This window comes from Drosophila mojavensis, unplaced genomic scaffold, assembly GCF_018153725.1.
Source record: "Drosophila mojavensis isolate 15081-1352.22 unplaced genomic scaffold, ASM1815372v1 contig_16, whole genome shotgun sequence".
NCBI lineage: Eukaryota > Metazoa > Arthropoda > Insecta > Diptera > Drosophilidae > Drosophila > Drosophila mojavensis.
The window spans coordinates 2,962,130-2,981,142 of record NW_025318693.1 but is presented as its reverse complement, the minus strand read 5'-3'; the positions used below and the strand labels follow the sequence as shown (position 1 = coordinate 2,981,142).

General features: G+C 38.7%; 4 protein-coding genes across 10 annotated transcripts; all 4 read right to left on the bottom strand.

Moving 5' to 3' along the window:
- Nucleotides 1-565: 565 nt before the first annotated feature.
- Nucleotides 566-4,302, bottom strand: LOC6573615 (sorbitol dehydrogenase). Of its 4 annotated transcripts, XM_044007403.1 has the most exons (8): nt 4,246-4,260; nt 4,074-4,184; nt 3,928-4,004; nt 3,825-3,858; nt 3,288-3,757; nt 3,013-3,231; nt 2,827-2,948; nt 566-2,765 (listed from the first exon to the last, which is right to left on the bottom strand). In XM_044007403.1, exons 2-8 carry the CDS (start codon nt 4,141-4,143, stop codon nt 2,582-2,584), a joined length of 1,176 nt encoding a protein of 391 aa, XP_043863338.1. In that variant the 5' UTR covers nt 4,144-4,184; nt 4,246-4,260; the 3' UTR covers nt 566-2,581. The 4 variants fall into 4 exon arrangements, with proteins under 4 accessions (XP_043863338.1, XP_001999681.2, XP_015022510.1 ...); XM_001999645.4 differs by having other exon boundaries at nt 4,074-4,302; XM_015167024.3 differs by lacking the exon at nt 4,246-4,260 and having other exon boundaries at nt 4,059-4,165.
- A 1,593-nt stretch (nt 4,303-5,895) lies between these two features.
- Nucleotides 5,896-11,406, bottom strand: LOC26527959 (uncharacterized abhydrolase domain-containing protein DDB_G0269086). 4 transcript variants are annotated; one of them, XM_015167027.3, is made up of 3 exons: nt 6,945-11,406; nt 6,417-6,890; nt 5,896-6,104 (listed from the first exon to the last, which is right to left on the bottom strand). In XM_015167027.3, exons 1-3 carry the CDS (start codon nt 11,392-11,394, stop codon nt 6,058-6,060), a joined length of 4,971 nt encoding a protein of 1,656 aa, XP_015022513.2. In that variant the 5' UTR covers nt 11,395-11,406; the 3' UTR covers nt 5,896-6,057. The 4 variants fall into 4 exon arrangements, with proteins under 4 accessions (XP_015022513.2, XP_015022512.2, XP_032586921.1 ...); XM_015167026.3 differs by having other exon boundaries at nt 6,417-11,406; XM_032731030.2 differs by lacking the exons at nt 5,896-6,104; nt 6,417-6,890 and having other exon boundaries at nt 7,630-7,708; nt 7,804-11,406.
- Nucleotides 11,407-11,505: 99 nt separating this feature from the next.
- Nucleotides 11,506-13,081, bottom strand: LOC6573617 (sorbitol dehydrogenase). The gene is made up of 6 exons (XM_001999647.4): nt 12,943-13,081; nt 12,838-12,871; nt 12,310-12,779; nt 12,035-12,253; nt 11,849-11,970; nt 11,506-11,786 (listed from the first exon to the last, which is right to left on the bottom strand). Exons 1-6 carry the CDS (start codon nt 12,994-12,996, stop codon nt 11,603-11,605), a joined length of 1,083 nt encoding a protein of 360 aa, XP_001999683.1. The 5' UTR covers nt 12,997-13,081; the 3' UTR covers nt 11,506-11,602.
- A 3,549-nt stretch (nt 13,082-16,630) lies between these two features.
- LOC6573618 (sorbitol dehydrogenase) lies at nt 16,631-18,902 on the bottom strand. Its single transcript, XM_001999648.4, has 6 exons — nt 18,670-18,902; nt 18,580-18,613; nt 18,024-18,493; nt 17,752-17,970; nt 17,568-17,689; nt 16,631-17,505 (listed from the first exon to the last, which is right to left on the bottom strand). The coding sequence occupies exons 1-6, from the start codon at nt 18,721-18,723 to the stop codon at nt 17,322-17,324; spliced, it is 1,083 nt and encodes a 360-aa protein (XP_001999684.1). The 5' UTR covers nt 18,724-18,902; the 3' UTR covers nt 16,631-17,321.
- Between the last annotated feature and the right edge of the window lie 111 nt (nt 18,903-19,013).

Sequence of the window (19,013 nt, the reverse complement as noted above, 5' to 3'; positions counted from 1 at the left end):
ACAATCGTTACCTGGCCTGCCTAAGTAGCCTATCATTTGTATGTGTCATATTTACACACATACATACATACATATATAAAGAAAACTGAAAATTACAATTTATGGTTTCACTAAAGATCCAACATGTTAGAGGCTGCTTGAATAGCTCAAATATATAGTAGACCAAAGCTAATGTCCATAGCGCATTCCAATCTCGTAAAGCTGTTTAGTTCATGCTCACTTTTATTTTTATAGAGCTAGGCATTAACATACAGTTCATACCTTGGTACTAACTAATTATTTAAAAATCTTTGCTTTATGAAGACAATTTTCAAATATATATTCGTTATCGAGAATTATTAATTTTTATTAAATCACTTGAGTCAATTAAAAATTTCATTGCTGCTTTACTAAGAAGTATTCCAATGCAAATGAGATTGATTCTTCTATCATATTAAGATTTTTCTTAACATAATGCTATGAAATACGTAATAAATATGCAAAGCATTACTTATATGATTCATAGACATCAACAGTTTATGACTACATTTCGATTCAAAAATTTAGAAACTAAAAACGATCATTGTTTAATTAGACGAGCTTTATATCGGAACTGGAGAATAGTGTACATGGCTTAGCGACTCAAACAAATTATCAACATCAGCTGGCGTTGGGTTCGTATCTGCTGTGTACTCTCAGTCTTCTATAGGCTTGATGGGGAGTTTGGTTTTGTTGGATTTGGTTTTGTTTTGATGCTCTTGGATTTCGCCTCTTTAGCCTTCTTTGCTGACTGCAAGTTCTGCAATTTCTTAGCCTTGATTAGCTCTTCATCAATTTTAGTAGTGAAGCTGGACGTATTTTGTAATGCCTCAGATGGTGTTGCTGCGCTCTTGCCGCTCGATGCACTCTGAGGGGTCTTTGATTTGGATAGCCCTTTCTTGTGTTTGTTGGAGATATTAGAAAAATCCTTTGTGTCCAATTCAGTTTTGGTTGCTGTACTTGGCTTTGTCTCAAACTGATTTTGAGTTGGTTTATTTCTCAGAGAGTCTCGTTCAACTACTTCCAATTTAGGCTCTTCGCTTTCGGATTTGATTGAAACGCCCTTGTTGCTTATCGTGCCTGGGAGGGTGATTGTTTTGGATAATTGCTTGGAATTATCATTTGTAGTCGAGTTAGAATTGATTTCTCTGCTAGACTTTGTCTCAAACTGGGTTTGAGTAGGATTTTTGATTTTTTCAATTTTAATTGATTCAGTTCCTTTCTCAGATACACTCTCGTTCTGACTGGCTCTTGGTTTGGGTAACCCTCCCTTAATTTCTATGGATCTTCGTAAATGATCATTTTTGTTTGAATCAGTTTTGATTGTTGTACTCGAATTCTTCCTAGCTTTTAGAGAAGTGGGTTGCTTTAATTTACTTTGCATGGCCCTACTTCTAGCTTTAGAAATGTATTCAAGAAATCTGCTCTTCATAAATGATTTAATGTTCACCGAGTCGGAAGGCGTTTGGGATTGCTTTGGGGCTTGTTGATTTTTGTCTTTTATGTTGGTCATGAATCGCTCAAATCCATTTTTGCTTGTGCTGGTTCTGTTTCTATCGGTTTTACGATTCACATTTTTTTCAGATTTCCCTTGGTTTCCCAGCTTTATCCTGTCATTGCTTTTGTTCTCACTGCCCGAGAGATTAATTGAAGTTTTATCTGCTTCTGGATTGCTTTTGCTCTGCTCCTTAAGGATTTTCTTTTCATTTGAAATCATCTGTTCTGCTTTGAACGCAATTATACTTCTTGCAAGTTCTGCTTTAGCTTCAGCATGAGACTTTTCATCACCTAAGCTTTCATCACTTTTACTTTGTTCGACAGGCTTGTTTTTGACTTTATCATTATCTTCTTTTGATAGTTTTAAGCTTTTATTTTCCAATTTTGTCTGAGTTTCTTCTATTTTAAGTTTCTTCGACATTCTTTCATTCGTCAGCAGTTGACGCTTAGACCCTTTTCTTTTCCGTAAGGCTGATTCGACAAACCTTTTCGTCCTCTTTTCAAATGCTTTTACATTCGAATTCAACTTGCTGTCCTTATTCTGAGATTGACTTACAGTCGGTGAGTTGGATTCCAATGAACCCTTAGAGGCTGGGCTCCCATTGACTGGGAACTCAGAACCATACAGATTTCTGCTGTTCTCAGTTATATCAATAGTGGTCGGGGGATTCACCTTTTTCTCTTTAGATAAAATGGCGGAGTCTGTCTTTTGCTTTTCCTTAGCAGCTTCGGTTTTCAGTTCAGCATTCTTCTTCATTTGTTGTAGCAATAGTTTTTTGAATTCAGAATCGGGACCAGTTCTATCTTCATGTAAATAACGAATCGTAGAAAACAATGAACGGCAGGAAGCCAGCCTAACGAATGAGTTGGTGAAAAGAGATTGGGACAACCGGCAGTACAGCATATTGGACACTTTAACTATTTTTCTCCAAGTGTAAAGTGCCGATATAAAGAACTCTAAGAACAAAGTTAAATTTTGCACCAAACTAAAATATTTATTCTTTCTGACTATACGTACTACATATTTTCAGAGCCCATACTTTCTAAGCCCAGAGCTTACTACAATCTAAAATTTTACAGGATTGTTGGTATTCCTAGGTTGAACATGTATCATAACTTTGATGACACCGCCCGTGCCACTATGAGCTGTTTCGAATGCCTTTTGGGTCTCCATAATATCAAAGTGGTGGGTGACAAGCCGCTTTACAGTCACTCTTCCAGAAGCCACCAGGGCCAAAGCAGCGGCATAGCTACAATGACAAAGAACTTGTTAGCCTGTATATTTAGATAAAGACTTAGGTTTCCACTCACTCATTGCAGTAACGGAAGACACCGCGAATGTCTACCTCTCGAGCCAGGGCATTGAATAGGGGCAGCTTCATTTCAGGCAGTCCCATGCCAACAATAACAACAACACCTCCTGCTCGTGTAGCCTGTCGTAACAAAGAACGTAGTTATAGACCAAATGCATATAAAAGACATAAGTTGGGGTCATACAAAGATCGCCAAGCGTGTGCTGTTCTCTGCCCCACAGCAATCAATCGATATGTCGGGGTCTTCAAACATTGTGTGATGTACACAGTCCACGACCTGCTCAGCCGTATCATCACTCGTCAGCAGCAGCGTGTGAGTGGCGCCTAGCTCTTTAGCAATGTCCAGACGGTGTTGCACCAGGTCGGTTATTAAAATTTCCGTTGCACCCATGGATTGAGCAACCTAGAGCACTCACAATGAAGTGAACTGCAAATGAATAGTTGAAGAAGACCACTCACCAGCAGTGTAACCAATCCAATAGGACCTGCACCTAGAATCAGCACCCTCGATCCCAAGCTGACGCCTGCACGTTTGCAGGCATGCACTCCCACGGATAGAGGTTCTAGTAACGCACCCTCCTCCATGGTGACATGATCAGGCAACTTAAAGCAAAAGTCCGCTGCGTGCTTATAGTATCGGGTCAGGTTACCATCGTAAGGGGGCGTGGCACAGAATACCATATCGGGACACAGATTGTAGCTGCCTTGCTTGCAATGATCGCATTTGTAGCAAGGAACTCCCGGCTCAATGGCAACTCGGTCTCCTACAGTCAGATTCTTAACTTTGCTGCCCACTTTGGCAACCACACCTGCGCTTTCGTGGCCGATTACCATGGGCTTGGTCACCACAAAGTGGCCGATACGACCTTTAGTCAAATAATGCACATCTGACCCACAAATTCCGACGCTATCCATTGCGATCAAAACTTCTAATGAATTTTTGTATGTAGGAAAAGAAAGGTGTAGGTGAATGAATCTATCACAATTTAAATTTACCTTCTGGGGAAATATCGGGTATTGGCCGTTGCTCCTGTATATGAAAATAAGGAAAAAATAAGTAAGAGAACCATTTTTATTCTGGCTTCTCAAGGCGTCGTACCAAGCGCATGTCATCGATGCCGTATAAAACAGCCGTGAGGTTATCCATTGCAAGTTTGGTCTCATTTTGCGCGACATCTACAATAATTGAATGTATTTATTGTTATACTAACTGAAAGTTGAGTACTATACCTCAGATCTGCCTACCATTATTGTCATTCCTATGGTCGCAAGCAACACGCCTAATGAGGATATGGTAGCTTACAATCTTTTGCATCAGTCCATTGCCAAATGAGGACGTGAAAGACCTCGCGAACACTTGCGAAATGCAGCTTACAACAGAGCGTACAAGCATGTTTAGTTCAGGTTTAATACTTACAATTTTAACGCGTGCCCTACATATAATTCATTGGAATAATATTCCTAAAGTGACAGTCGCTGTTGCGCCTGCTTTGATTCTTCTTAGTATTTGTATGTGATAAACTCAGATTCGAAGGACTAATATACATCTCATATGGTAACTTGATCGCTAAAAGGTCTACAATGCTTTAAGTCAGGCAGAAAGACGTCTCGTACGGCAGACATCCTGAGCAATATATGCAATGCTGCTGAACTGAATTGGATTGAAGTTATAATTAATATGATTTTAACCTGATTTCAATTAAGTGAGGTGCCCGACTAGGATATTCCCTGAAATTTATAAATGCACAACCAAATAAAATTTTAAAGAAAGAATCAAATCGGCGGGATTAGAATTTCGTGGGTAGCTTTAAATTGAAGTACGTCGTACAATATAGCATGATTTTCCATTTTTAAAGGGCTCAGTGTATAATGAGTATGGGATGATATAGGAGGCAGACTATGCAAAAGTCCTAATCCTACACAGCAGTAGAAACTGCTGTCTATGCTGTCTACATAAATAAGTATCATATCATTATCAAGCATATACATATACTCTTAAGCAGAGGAGTGAGGTAATTAGATTTTCTGTCTGTATATTTGTCTGTCTCCCGAAGAAGAGCTACAGCTAATTTAAGTCGTCTCTTTGCATTCAGCCGTTTTCATTTCGTATTTATATTTGAGTAAAGCGAAGCTAGAATACTTGCAGCAGCAGAGAGTGTTCCCATAACTACTTTGAGTGCCATGGCCACTTTGAGTGAAAGTTGCCTATATAAAGGGCCGTTGCAGGAACATTTCTTCAGTCGCCCAGGCCTAGTCGGGGTCACTCGTGCAGTGCAGTCATGTAAAGTGAAGCGTGTGAGCATTTAAGACTTGGAGGAAATACGCAAAGGAAATACGTAAAAGAAATACGTCAAAGAAATACGTAAAGGAATCACGTAATGGAAAAACGTAAAGGATACACGTAACGCAAAAAACATAAAAGAAATACGTAAAGAAAATACTTAGAGGAAATCTCAGAGAAATTACTTGGAGGAAATACTTAGAAAAAATTCGTAAAGGGCATACGTAAAGGAAAAACGTAAAGGAAAAACGTGAAGGAAACACGTAAAGGAAAAACGTAAAGGAAATACATAATGAAAATACGTAAAGAAAATACTTAGAAGAAATATTTTGAAGAAATTCGTAAATGAAATACGTAAAGGAAAATCGTAAGGGAAAAACGTAAAGGAAATACTAAGAAGCACTTAGAGAAATTACGTTGAGGAAATACTTACGGGAAATATTCAGAGGAAATGATTACAGTGAGTATATATTTAATGAGTATATATTCATAACTATTTTTTTCTACTTACACAAAAAACAGCATATGAGTTTGGGAGCTTAATTTGATTATTAGCTTTTTTTTGTAAATTTATAAAACTTACAGGGCGTGATAATGCGTACATTTGCTTAAGAACATGTTACATGTCCCTAGTATTTGAAATATGTTTTTTGAAAGTTTTCATTGGTATACGGTTTCTAGTTAATTTTATTATAGCACTATTTACAAAATTGTGGTAAATATATAACTAGTTTATCTAGTCGATAATGATCGATTGCAGAGAAATAAATTTAGAGCACTAGCTGATTTATTCTTCATTAAATTATTTATTCTTTTTAATTTTATTGAAAAAAAGCCAATAAAACGTGAAATATTCAAATAGTATATATTGCTTAGAGGCTTGACTTCGTCTTTGTGTTTCGTTTGTATATTTAATGACTTTTTTCATTGATTGTTGCAAGGTATTATTTAAGAGCGGTCCTTAGCATTTTTGTCGGTTCTGAAAAAAGCAAAAACTTTCCACAAAATATAATTGTTAGTGATATTATGTTGACTTACAAATAACCTAATTACCTAATGTCTTATAGTCTGTATGTGTATTATCACTGACAGCAAATATGTGTGTAGCTGAGTGTGTATATTAAATATTTATAGTTTAGTTTATTCTGGTAATCTATATAACGCAACTGTCATTCACCTCGATATGACATTGAATGTCCAATAAGGGGGCGTGACTAATGGTGTTAATCTGATAATAAACTGTTTAAGGTCTACAAACTATACATGTTTATATGTATATATACAAATATATGTGTATATATACTTACCTATGTTCTGGCTCAGCTGTCGACCCAAGGCACTGAATCTTCGCTTGCCACTTTCGTTGTCTATTCCAATGCCCTTAACGGCTTTCAATTTCATTAAGCAGTATCTGGATCCACCTTTAATTTCAATATTGTTAGTTTCCTTCTTTGTATCTTCTTTATGAATTGGACTTTTATCTTCGAATTTGAGCGGAGAGCCATCAGGCATGTTTGTCGCATCAACACTGCGATCATTTAAGTTTTTATTTAATTCTGACTTTTTAGAACCCATTAAGACTTCATCGGGGCTCGGGTTTGGGGCCACATTCCAATCAGTATCGGAAGTAATACTGGTGGCCTTTGGTATCGTCGGCTTTTCGATGTTAGGCCGATTATCACGAGGAAACTTTGTTGGATTAGCTTCCGTACTTTTGCGTTGCCTACGGGTTATGCTGGAGTCCATGCCATGCTTCTTCACATCCGGCGAAATGAAAGTCTCTGTTTTAATTGATTTTTTGGGCTTAACATTATATTTCTTCATTATACGCTTACTTAAACGATAATTATCCGCATCTGTGTCCTGGCATTGAGCAGCCGAAGTTGTGATATTCCTACGACCAGGCTCGTTTTTGCTATTCCGTTGACCTTTAAGAAACTGAAATAGATATTCTGTGAGCGTCAGTTTACGTTTTGGTTGACTAGACAGCTCTATCTGTTTTTTCTCATCTTTCACATGCTCAAACAATTCCATTTTCTCCTCTACTTGACTTTCTGTTTCCTTGTCTGATCTGGACTTTTCCAATTCCAATCCCTTCTCTCCTCGATTATTTAACATACCTGCAACATGTTCTTTATCTTTTGGATTTGGCTTTGGTTTCGGTTGTACGGACTCATTTTGTACTTTTTTGTCATCTACTAGCTTTTTCACTAATTTTATTTTGGGACCGAGCTTTGTTTTGTCGACGGGCATTAAATTTAATGGTTCCTCTTCCACTTGAACGCTTAACATATCTGCGGTGCGATATTCACCTTCTGTTTTGGAATTATATAGCTTATCTGGCGAGAAGTCATCCGTTGACATATTGGTTATCTTTGTCGGTTCCTTATTTACAATTTTACTTGTGTCTAAAATATCATTTTGGTCAACATTTACAAATTTTCCTAAACTAGTTACATCTGCATTCGTTGAACTGCTATGAATCTGGATCTCGTCAGAAGCAACGCACTGCGTTTTTGGGTAAGATGTTATAGTGTTTCCTATATCCGAATTTCCCACCGATTGCGACGGTGGCCACAAATAGCTCTGATCAATATCACTAGATTCAAAAGGGGTTTCATTTGCTCTTTTACTAGCAATTGTATTACTTGTTATCGAATTGGGGAATAATTGATCGCATGTATTATCACTTACTGGATTTTTAGAGAATTCGTCGGTTGGCGTCCCAGTTAGAGATGACTTGGTAGGGTTCCCTTTACCAGGCTTCGACTCTTCTCTAAACTTTCCACTTTCAGTTAGACTTTGAATGTTCTTTGCCTTAATATTTTCGCTTTTAGTTCTTTGCCTAAGTTTTGCGATAATGTCACCAATTGTGATCGGACGAGGTTTATATGTCTTTGGCTTTGGCTTATATGGGCTCTTGGCGTTGCTTAGAAGAAGCGATTCGACGGTATTGTTGTTGTTTTTCTTATTGTCAATTTTTTCAGAAGATTTGTTGTCCTCAGGGGATTTCAATCCGTAATATATGGCTTCTGGTTTTGGATGACATGAAGCGGCCTTATTTAAGCTTAGTCCATCTTCGTTAAAATCTACGTTGATACTATCTGGACTAAAAACGTGTTTTGATTGAGTTTGTCCACTATTTACAACTGAACTGCCTGATGCAACTAAATCAATTTGCTTAGCCTTGATTGTATCATCCGAGATTTTATTATCTAAATTAGACGAGTCGGGGTCGACCGACTCAAACGAATCCTTGATAGCTGTCGATGAAGATGATGTAGGGTTCTTGTGACTGTTTGGGCTGTCGGTCTTCGTTTCTTTGTTAGGTTGAATAGACGGATCTTTTGGCTTGAAGGCTTCTCGAAATAAATCTACTGGACTGTTTTTCTTCCAAAAGCGTCTTGCCTGGGTATCCTTTAGTTGCTTAGCTCTTGATAGCCACTTCTCAATGTTAGCACTGGTACCAGATTTAGTTGTTGCGCTCTTTTTGCTTGACGCACTCTGAGGAGATCCTTTTTTTGTTAACCCTTCTTTAGCTTTTATGCTGCTCTTGTGCACCGTGCTCAATGGACCTTGACTAAGCTCTTTCTTAAGATTTTGTTCAGCTTTAATAGTTTTAGTTTCATTCTCAGATTTTGTTGATACGCCATCGTAGATTGATACTTGCTTATCTTTAAGTGAACTCTGTGCATTATCCTTTGTATTCCCTACAGATCTGATTGATGTACTTGATTTTGTCCCCAGTTGGCCTGGAGAAGGCTTTCTCCTAAGGAGGGGCTTTTCAGCTTTAGTAGATTTAGTTTCATTCTCAGATTTGGTCGATACGCCATCGTTACTTGCTGTGCCCTGAGAGACTTTTGCTTTGGATAACCCTTCCTTACTTTTAATAGAACTCTGGGAATTATCCAGTACAGATTTGATTAATATGATTGATTTCGTCGCTAGCCTGTTTTGAGTAGGCTTGAAAATAGGTTTAAAGCTTTTCTCCACCTTAGGAGATTTCATCTCATTCTTCGATTTTTTTTCTATAAAAAGGCGTTTGGCATTCCATTTGCTTGCCTTAAAAGTGGATCGCTTCTGCACATTCTTTGAGGAGTCAGCCTCACCTCTAAACAGCTCGTTTACTGCGCCTTTTACTAATATTTTATTGCCTTCAGCATCCAAAATTGTTTGAGATTGTGTCGATTCAGTTTTGCCTTGGGTATCCAAACTTGTGTTCGTTGATGTTTGTTGTGTTTGTTTAGTTTCTTTTTGGATTGTGGTATTCCTTAAATTGAAAATTTTGCTATTAGAACTCAAAGCATTTCCTGTTTCTTGTTGAGTTTCTTCAGACTTGCTTTTGCTCTGTCCTTGTATGCCTTTTGTTTCATTCAAAACCCTCACTTTAGCTTGAGACTCAATTTCTTTTTGAGCACGATCTGCTTTTGCTTCTAATTTGAATTTTGCTTTGACAGCCGCTTTTGCTTCGGCAACTGCTTTTGCTGCGGCCGCCGATTCTGCTTTCAGTTTCTCAATCGCTTCCGCTTTAGCTTTTTCATCTGCTCTTGCTTCAGCTTCTGCTTTTGCTGCGGCAACCAATTCTGCTTCCAGTTTCGCTTTCGCGTCCGCTTTAGCTTTAGCTTCCGCTTTCGCTTTAGCTTCTGCTTCCGCTCTAGCCTTCGCTTCTGCTCTAGCTTTCGCTTCCGCCTTAGCTTTAGCTTCCGCTTTGATTTTAGCTTCCGCTTTAGCTTTCTCTTCCGCCTTAGCTTTCGCTTCCGCTTTAGCTCTTGCTTCTGCATCCGCTATAGCTCTCGCTTCCGCTTTAGCTTTCGCTTTAGCTATTGCTTCTGCATTCGCTATAGCTCTCGCTTCCGCTTTAGCTTTCGCTTTAGCTCTTGCTTCTGCATCCGCTATAGCTTTCGCTTTAGCTCTTGCTTCGGCATCCGCTATAGCTTTCGCTTCCGCTTTAGCCTTTGCTTCCTCCTTAGCTTTCAGTTTCGCTTCCGCTTCCGCTTCGGCTTTCGCTTTCGCTTCTGCTTTCGGTTCTACTTTCATCTCTTCGTCCGTTTCGGCTTCCGCTTCGACTTCCGCTTCGGCTTTCGCTTCCACTTTCGCTTCAGCTTTCGTTTGGGTTATCAATTTAGCTTTAACTTCGGCTCTCGCTTCCGCTTCCGCTTCTGCTTGAGATAATTGTTCAATTCTATTTTCTTCAATCTTGCTTTGCCCCTTTGGCCCATCCATAGACATATGCTTGGACCTCTCACCTTTGGAACTTACAGTTTTTTCATTGCTTTCTTTTCGCAGCTTGGTCTTAGAAATATAGCGATCAGTATGGTGATCGAACATTCCCTCCCATGGGACTTGAGATTTCATTTTAAATGAATCTTTTCCGCCTTCGCTCCTAAAGTCCTTTAAAGATTCTAAAGTTTTCTCAGCTTTTGTTGATGTTATGTCTGTTTCTTTATTTACTTGAGTTCTAGATAGGTTAGATAGGTTAGAGCTTTCACCCTTTTGCTCCACTGAATCATGCGAAACACTTTGACTTGAGTTGAAAGGTTCAATTTTAATTGATTCGTTTAATCCATAGCTCTTGAAATCTTTTTGAGACTCCAATGTTTTCTCAGCTTTTGCTGATATTTTCAAATCAGATGATTCGTTCTCTGTTTCAGGTCTAAATAGCGGAAAACTTTTACTTTTTTCCTTCATTGGATCATGCGAATCCTTTTTGGGTGAGTCGGCACTTTTCAAATCAATTGGTGTTGAAGTACTTGGAGAAAACTTTGGCTTCTTTATTGGACTATTTTTTGAAGCCTGTTCATCTGCTGGGCGTTCAGATTCCTTTTCCTTATGTTTAGCTGATTCAACAAATGCTTTCGCCCTGATTTCAAACGTCTCCACACTTGACTCGATATCCTTATCTTGAGATGGATTTGAAATCGAAGAGCTGGAAACTGCTGAACAGTCAGGGTCGGCATTCGGTTGAATAGGGCACTCAACGCCATATAGATTTGGACTGTTCTCATTTATATTAATACTGGTCGATGGCTTAGTTTCGTTCAATTTCGATAAGCTGGCGGACTCTGCTATGGTGGCAGGGGTGGCTGCTTTTTGCCTGGCCTTAGCAGCATCGTCTTTTAGTTCAGCATTCTTTTTCATTCGTTGTCGCAGGCGTTTTTTGAACTCCTCGGTCTTATCTTCATGAAAGTATCGGATCATTGGAGCCAATGGACGATAACAAACAAATCTAACGGATAAGTAGGTGTAGAGGGGTCGAGATAACCGCCAATACAGCAAGTTGGACATTTTGTGCGCCTTTTTTTGCTTTTTTTTTTTTTTTGCTTGAGTCCTAATTTAAACTACCGAAACTAAGCGCATAAAATGCAAATGTAATTTTGAAACTATAAGAACAAACGGTTAATTTTGTACCAAGCAAATAAATTTATTGTTTCTTCTAAAACTACGTATTACATGTTTTCAGACTTATAACCCAATGCTTACTAAAATCTCTGAGCTAAAATTTTACAGGATTGTTGGTATTCCTAGGTTGAACATGTATCATAACTTTAATGGCACCGCCCGTGCCAGTACGAGCTGTTTGGAATGCCTTTTGTGTCTCTTGAATATCAAAGTGGTGGGTGACAAGTCGCTTTACTTTCACTTTTCCAGAAGCCACCAGGGCCAAAGCAGCGGCATAGCTACAATGACAAATGAATTTGTTAGCCTGTATATTTAGATAAAGGCTTAGCTTTCCACTCACTCATTGCAGTAACGGAAGACACCGCGAATGTCTACCTCTCGAGCCAGGGCATTGAATAGGGGCAGCTTCATTTCAGGCGGTCCCATGCCAACAATAACAACAACACCTCCTGCTCGTGTAGCCTGTCGTAGCAAAGAACATAGTTATAGACGAAATGCATATAAAAGATATCAGTTGGGGTCATACAAAGATCGCCAAACGTGTAGTGCTCTCCGCTCCACAGCAGTCAATCGATATGTCGGGGTCCTCACCCATTGCTTTACGCACACGATCCGCGACCTGCTCAGCTGTCTCATCACTCGTCAGCAGCAGAGTGTGAGTGGCGCCTAGCTCTTTAGCAATGTCCAGACGGTGTTGCACCAGGTCGGTTATTAAAATTTCCGTTGCACCCATGGATTGAGCAACCTAGAGCACTCACAATGAAGTGAACTGCAAATGAATAGTTGAAGAAGACCACTCACCAGCAGTGTAACCAATCCAATAGGACCTGCACCTAGAATCAGCACCCTCGATCCCAAGCTGACGCCTGCACGTTTGCAGGCATGCACTCCCACGGATAGAGGTTCTAGTAACGCACCCTCCTCCATGGTGACATGATCAGGCAACTTAAAGCAAAAGTCCGCTGCGTGCTTATAGTATCGGGTCAGGTTACCATCGTAAGGGGGCGTGGCACAGAATACCATATCGGGACACAGATTGTAGCTGCCTTGCTTGCAATGATCGCATTTGTAGCAAGGAACTCCCGGCTCAATGGCAACTCGGTCTCCTACAGTCAGATTCTTAACTTTGCTGCCCACTTTGGCAACCACACCTGCGCTTTCGTGGCCGATTACCATGGGCTTGGTCACCACAAAGTGGCCGATACGACCTTTAGTCAAATAATGAACATCTGATCCACAAATTCCGACGCTATCCATTGCGATTAAAACCTCTGTAAATCAGATTTATTTGAAAATAAATAAAACGTTTAATTGATATACAATCTTTACCTTCTGGGGAAATATTCGGTATAGGACGCTGTTCCTGTTTATGGCATGAGAAAAATTAAATATTTATATTTATAATTATTATTATGTATTATGAGTTTGTCCTACCAAGCGCATGTCCTCAATGCCATGTAAAACAGCCGTTAGGTTATCCTTTGCCATTTTGGCTTTCTATTATAAAATATTAAGTCAAATATTTGTTTGAGAGAAAAAGTCCGCACAGCTTGAACGCTGATTCGAATCTAATGCAAAATTTTTTTCAATAAAAGTTCGTTGGGCTTATCAACAATTTACTTCCAGTTTTCCATAATTAGTTCGCAAGGTTTCGTTTGATGTGTGTGCCTATGGAAGTGATTAATTACGAACATACATACATACATATGAACATGTATGTATATAACAAGTGTAGAATGTGGGTGAAAATTCGATCAGTTGCTTACGAAGTGAAAATAATTGATTAATGTTAAGCATGCTTGTATTGCGATGACCTTTAATTTAGAGACTAAAAAATGTCATGATTATATTGAATTCCATTCCGCGCTCAAATGATGGGTTTATTCATTTTCTACAGCGCTACCACTAGCGCTGCCACTGTGTGGAGCACTAGAGATATTTAGAGACCGACACTACTTCAATTGCACCGCGCCATCTATCTGTCGATGCTGTTATTCATTCGAATAATTTAACAAACAGTGACAACTAGATGACACATGTTTCATTTTAGTTGAGTAATATTAATACTAAAGTATCTCAGATACATAAAATAATAAGTTTTGCATTGTAGGTTAATTACAAAAAATAATTTTTATTTCCCACAAAGGAGTACAATTGATTTGCTTATAATTAACACAAGAATAATTTGCGAACGCAACAGGATACAACTGAATTGCCTAAGCTAGATTTTGGGGATGTTTTATAGGTCTGGTTTGGAGCTTTTATTGCTTTGGATTATGTTGAGCGTTGGTCGCCATTAAAAGGATGTAATGTGATCTTGTCACGTCTTCGATTGTGTGCTGTTGATATATCACAATATATATTATTGCCCCTAGTATGTGCACAAAACAAATTATGATACGTTTTATATTTTCTTAGTGTAAATAAAATTGGGAATAAACAAAAAAAATTTTACAAGAGATCTGGATCTGCTGAGTCCATCAAGACATGAAACTAAGCCGCAACCATCAACAAGTTCATCGAAAACATCTGCAGTGGAAAACTTTGTAAAAGCTCATACCCAAACAGACAGCGATGTGGAAAATACATGCGAGCCACCTAAAAAAAAATACAACAGTCTATTATACAATAAATGGAACGCGAATTTTCGTATTCGAATGGCGGAGAAGATGATTCAGAACTCAGCTTCCTTTACTTTATTTCCGCCGATTTCAGAAATTTGTTAAGAAAACCTGTCCATCATTCAAAATTCCAAACATTGATACGCTAAAAGCTCAATTGGAGGATTTTTATACTATAATACTATAATGCATTGCAAAATTCAAAACACATTTGAAAATGTACCTCACGCGACACTAACATGTGATGTTTGGAGCGAAATGATGGCTTTTACCAGTTATTTAGGAGTTACTGCTCATTATTTTCGTAATGGAACTTTTATGTCGCGTTGCATAGTCAGCTTTGCTCTAGATGAAAGGCATACTGAATGGATGAATGTAATTTGAACAAAGGTGGCATGTTATGTAGTCTAGAGGTATACATATGTGCTATTTAGATCCGTTAGTCCTCCGTTAGCTTTCGGATGCTTAGGTTGAAGAACCTAACTTTCTCTCTTTGACTATTGGCCCTGTGGCTCAAAAGTATAATGGAATTAACGACAGGATTTGATATCAATGTGCCGGAGCACTGTATTAGGACTTTATTATGAAATGTCTGGAACCGAATTATAAAACTATGGCCTAAGCTGAAGATCATTGTCATGAGCTTGCCTTGCTTTGCCCATACAATCGTCTCATCGCTGAGTCGGTAATGTAAGTTAAAGACTAATTTATTAATATGCAAAGTGCGAGACATTGTAAAATTCTTCAAGTGCAGTGTAATTGCCAGCGATGCGTTACAAGAAAAGCAACCTCGTCTCAACCTCTGAAACAGATTTTGTAACGACAAGTTGGAATTCCGTTTATTTGTGCTCTTGAGATTTATTAAGCTCTCGCCTATTGTTTCTCAATTTTTATTATTAAAGCACCATCCCCACTCTCAGCTCCAAAATTTGAATATTTTTAAAAATTCATGAGTATTTTAAAGCCACTAGTGTATGTTGGTAAAGAGCTGTTGGGTGAAGAATATGTGACCATAAGCAAAACAAGTAAGAAGACTCTAGTCGAGACTGCTCGACTAGGAGATACCCTGAACCCTCTAATCTGATATTCTAATCAGTCTGCACTTCTTTTCGGCACACATACATACACACGCACGTAGTAGAACGCGCTCTGCTAACTGCGCAGTAAGCAGCGACTGCGCTTGGGCTGCGCTGCAGTGTGGGCAACATTATAAGAATTTATTTGTTGAATAATTTAATTTCTAGACGTACAATCTTAATGAAACTATCAGAGCGTAATTATATGGTAAAAATGTGTGCACATTCTAAAGCACACGTCTCTAGTACTTGAAATACGCCTTTTACAAAGGTGTGGGTGAGGGGGTGAATATAGGGGTGGGGGGTAAATTACAACAAAAATCGAAATTATATAAAATACATATAAGTCTACATTTAAAATTTGGAAGCTCTAGCTCTAAAGGTGTAGGAGATATAATTAAAAAACTAGCTTTCGATAAGGTTTTTAATCGATAATAAAATATCGGGAGTAGTTATCGATATATAAAGAAAAACTTGATATGCGCGTGATATACACGGACCTAGGAAAAAAATTTTAAGTCTCTAGCTCTTATATCTTCTGAGATCGACGCGTTCATACATACGGACGGACGGACGGACGGACGGACGGACGGACAGACAGACGGACAGGGCCAAATCGACTCAGCTCGTCGCCCTGATCAAGGCTATATATACTTTGTGGGGTGTGCCACGCCTCCTTCTGCCTGTTACATACTTTTAACAAAACCATTATACCCTGATTTCCCATTTTCAATGGGTTCAGGGTATAATTATATCGATGGTGAATTGCCCGAAGACGCACATTAATGATGCACCTGTGGCTGTAGGAGCGGTCGACGATGGTATGACAGTCATACATGCGGTGAAAAAGAAATGATTAAACAAATAGAAGGCAGACTCGCATCCATTGAAGAAAACCACTTAATTTCGACTTCTTGTTTACTGGATCCGATATTCACAAATATCCATTTTAAAGATAATTTAGCTTGTGTGAAATCAATTAATTTACTAATACCATATATAATATCCAGTCCTGAAAATGACAACGATTCTTCCGTAGAATCAACATGCGATTTTTGGAGACATCATAAAATATTGGCGTGGACCAAAAAATTAGATTTTACAATGAACGACTTATATAAACTACTACAAACTACTTTTCATTAGCCGATGTTACGGAGGAGGAGTGAGATATTTAACAGAGTTTTTTAATTGTACAAGTAATTTTAAAATTGCCTTTATTTAACCCAATAAAACAAAAATCTATCCCGGATCTAATAAAAATTTGGCCCAAAGACAAATACTCGACTCCTTGTAAGATCGAGTACGATGCGTTTCTTTTGGTACTACCACTGACCATACAACACATACATACATACACCATGCGTATGGTCACATTTATTTAATTGTCTAATATTTCAAAATGTTACATAAATAACAAATTTATTAGGAAATCATTCTTTGTAATCATTTTATTCAATTCGTTAAGATTGTGCACACATAGGATAGGATTTCTACACCTTAGTAGATCTTGCAGTAGGCAGATTCTCCCCGGACTTTTCCCGGTACCTATAACTTACGGGTGCCGTGCCACTCTTAATAACTGAAATAATTCCATTTATTTTATAGGCTGTTTCGCTTGCAATCGCATTTGATTTTTTTAATGTAACGACATAATTGCTTTTGATCTTGTTCTGCCGATCCATATCTAGATCCTGTTTGAGAACCTTCTCTAAGCTGGCTGCCTGTGTCGTCGGCTCACTAGCCACATTCACCTGCCTTTCCTCATTTGTTGTATGCCAATCAGTAAGCAATTGTTTGCGCATGCGTTCCTTGATCAAATCATCGAGATCCACCCCTACTCCGTGCAAGTGTCGAATCATTGGAGACAAAGAGCCAAAGCCGCTGTATTTTCTGGTTAAACAGCTTAATAGATTCCGCAACAGTCGGCAGCTATCCATTTCGTTTATAACGGCTGAACTACTCGAATATATATATTTATATATATATATATTGATTTTGAACCAAAAAACAATATATCCAGAATAAGATAAAAACTAAAATTTTCATGCAATTATAAACGTTGTTTTTGTCGAAAGAATATATTTTGAATAATGATGTTACGTTTCATGGCAAGCTAAAATACAACTGGATTATTTGTATTTCTAGCTTGTACATGTATCATAACTTTAATGGCGCCACCTAAGCCGTCCCGAGCTGTTTCGAATGCTTTTTGAGTCTCTGTAATATCAAAATGATGTGTTACAAGACGCTTTACATTCACTCTTCCAGAGGCCACCAGGGCCAAAGCAGCGGCATAGCTACAATGACAAAAGAATTTGTTAGCCTGTATATTTAGATAAAGACTTAGGTTTCCACTCACTCATTGCAGTAACGGAAGACACCGCGAATGTCTACCTCTCGAGCCAGGGCATTGAATAGGGGCAGCTTCATTTCAGGCGGTCCCATGCCAACAATAACAACAACACCGCCAGATCGTGTAGCCTGCAATATATGACAAAATCAGATAATTGGAGCATACATCATATCGCACTAGAAGCTCTTACAAAGATTGCCAGTCGCGTGCTGCTCTCTGCTCCGCAGCAGTCGATTGATTTATCAGGTTCAGCACTCATCAATTGACGCACACGATCAGCGATGTCTTCCGCGGCATCTTCTTTATTTAGCAGCAGTGTATGTGTGGCGCCCAACTCTTTGGCAACATCCAGACGTTGCTGTACTAAATCCGTAATCAGAATCTCCGTGGCTCCCAAAGATTGTGCTACCTATAAATAAAACAAATTAGTTAAATTGACAAAATGAATGGATATTTGCTTACCAGTAACGTAACCAGTCCGATGGGACCTGCACCAAGGATAAGCACCTTGGAGCCTAAGCCCACACCAGCACGACGGCAAGCATGTACTCCCACGGACAACGGTTCTAGTAGAGCAGCTTCCTCCATGGTAACATGATCAGGCAATTTAAAGCAAAAGTCCGCTGCGTGCTTATAGTATCGTGTCAGATTACCATCATACGGGGGCGTGGCACAGAATGCCATGTCAGGACACAGATTGTAGCTGCCTTGCTTGCAATGATCGCATTTGTAGCAAGGAACTCCCGGCTCAATGGCAACTCGATCTCCTACAGCCAGATTCTTAACTTTGGAACCCACTTTGGCCACCACACCTGCGCTTTCGTGGCCAATTACCATGGGCTTGGTCACCACAAAGTGGCCGATACGACCTTTAGTTAAATAATGAACATCTGATCCACAGATCCCAACGCTGTCCATTGCGATTAAAACCTCTGTATAAAATTATTTTAAATTAATATCGATTTATCGACAGCTCGATTCTGCGGGCGTTCGATAGTTGTTGATATTAATGGCTTACCCTCATCTGATATTTCCGGGATCGGACGTTGCTCCTGCATATAAAATGTATTACTTTTTATTTGTATTATATCATTAATTCTTTTCATACCAATCGCAAATCGTTTATTCCGTGCAAAACTGCAGTCAGATTATCCTGTGTCATTCTGTAGTTTAACTATTTACTTTTACTGTTACGAATACAAACGTATTTACTTGCAAGCAAATATGGTCTGCACGTATTAAACGCCCAATGGATACTAAACTAATTTATTAAATAGCTGGTCGCTATGCTCAATAAAAAAGTTGGCTGTAGTGGAGAGACTCTCTCTCTCTCTCTTTCTCTGAACACGCGAGAAAGATACTTATACAAAAAATAAAAAAAGTAAATGTTAATTTATAAGTAAGCAGACATTATATTATGCGAATAATAAAATAATATTTCATTTTCTTTTT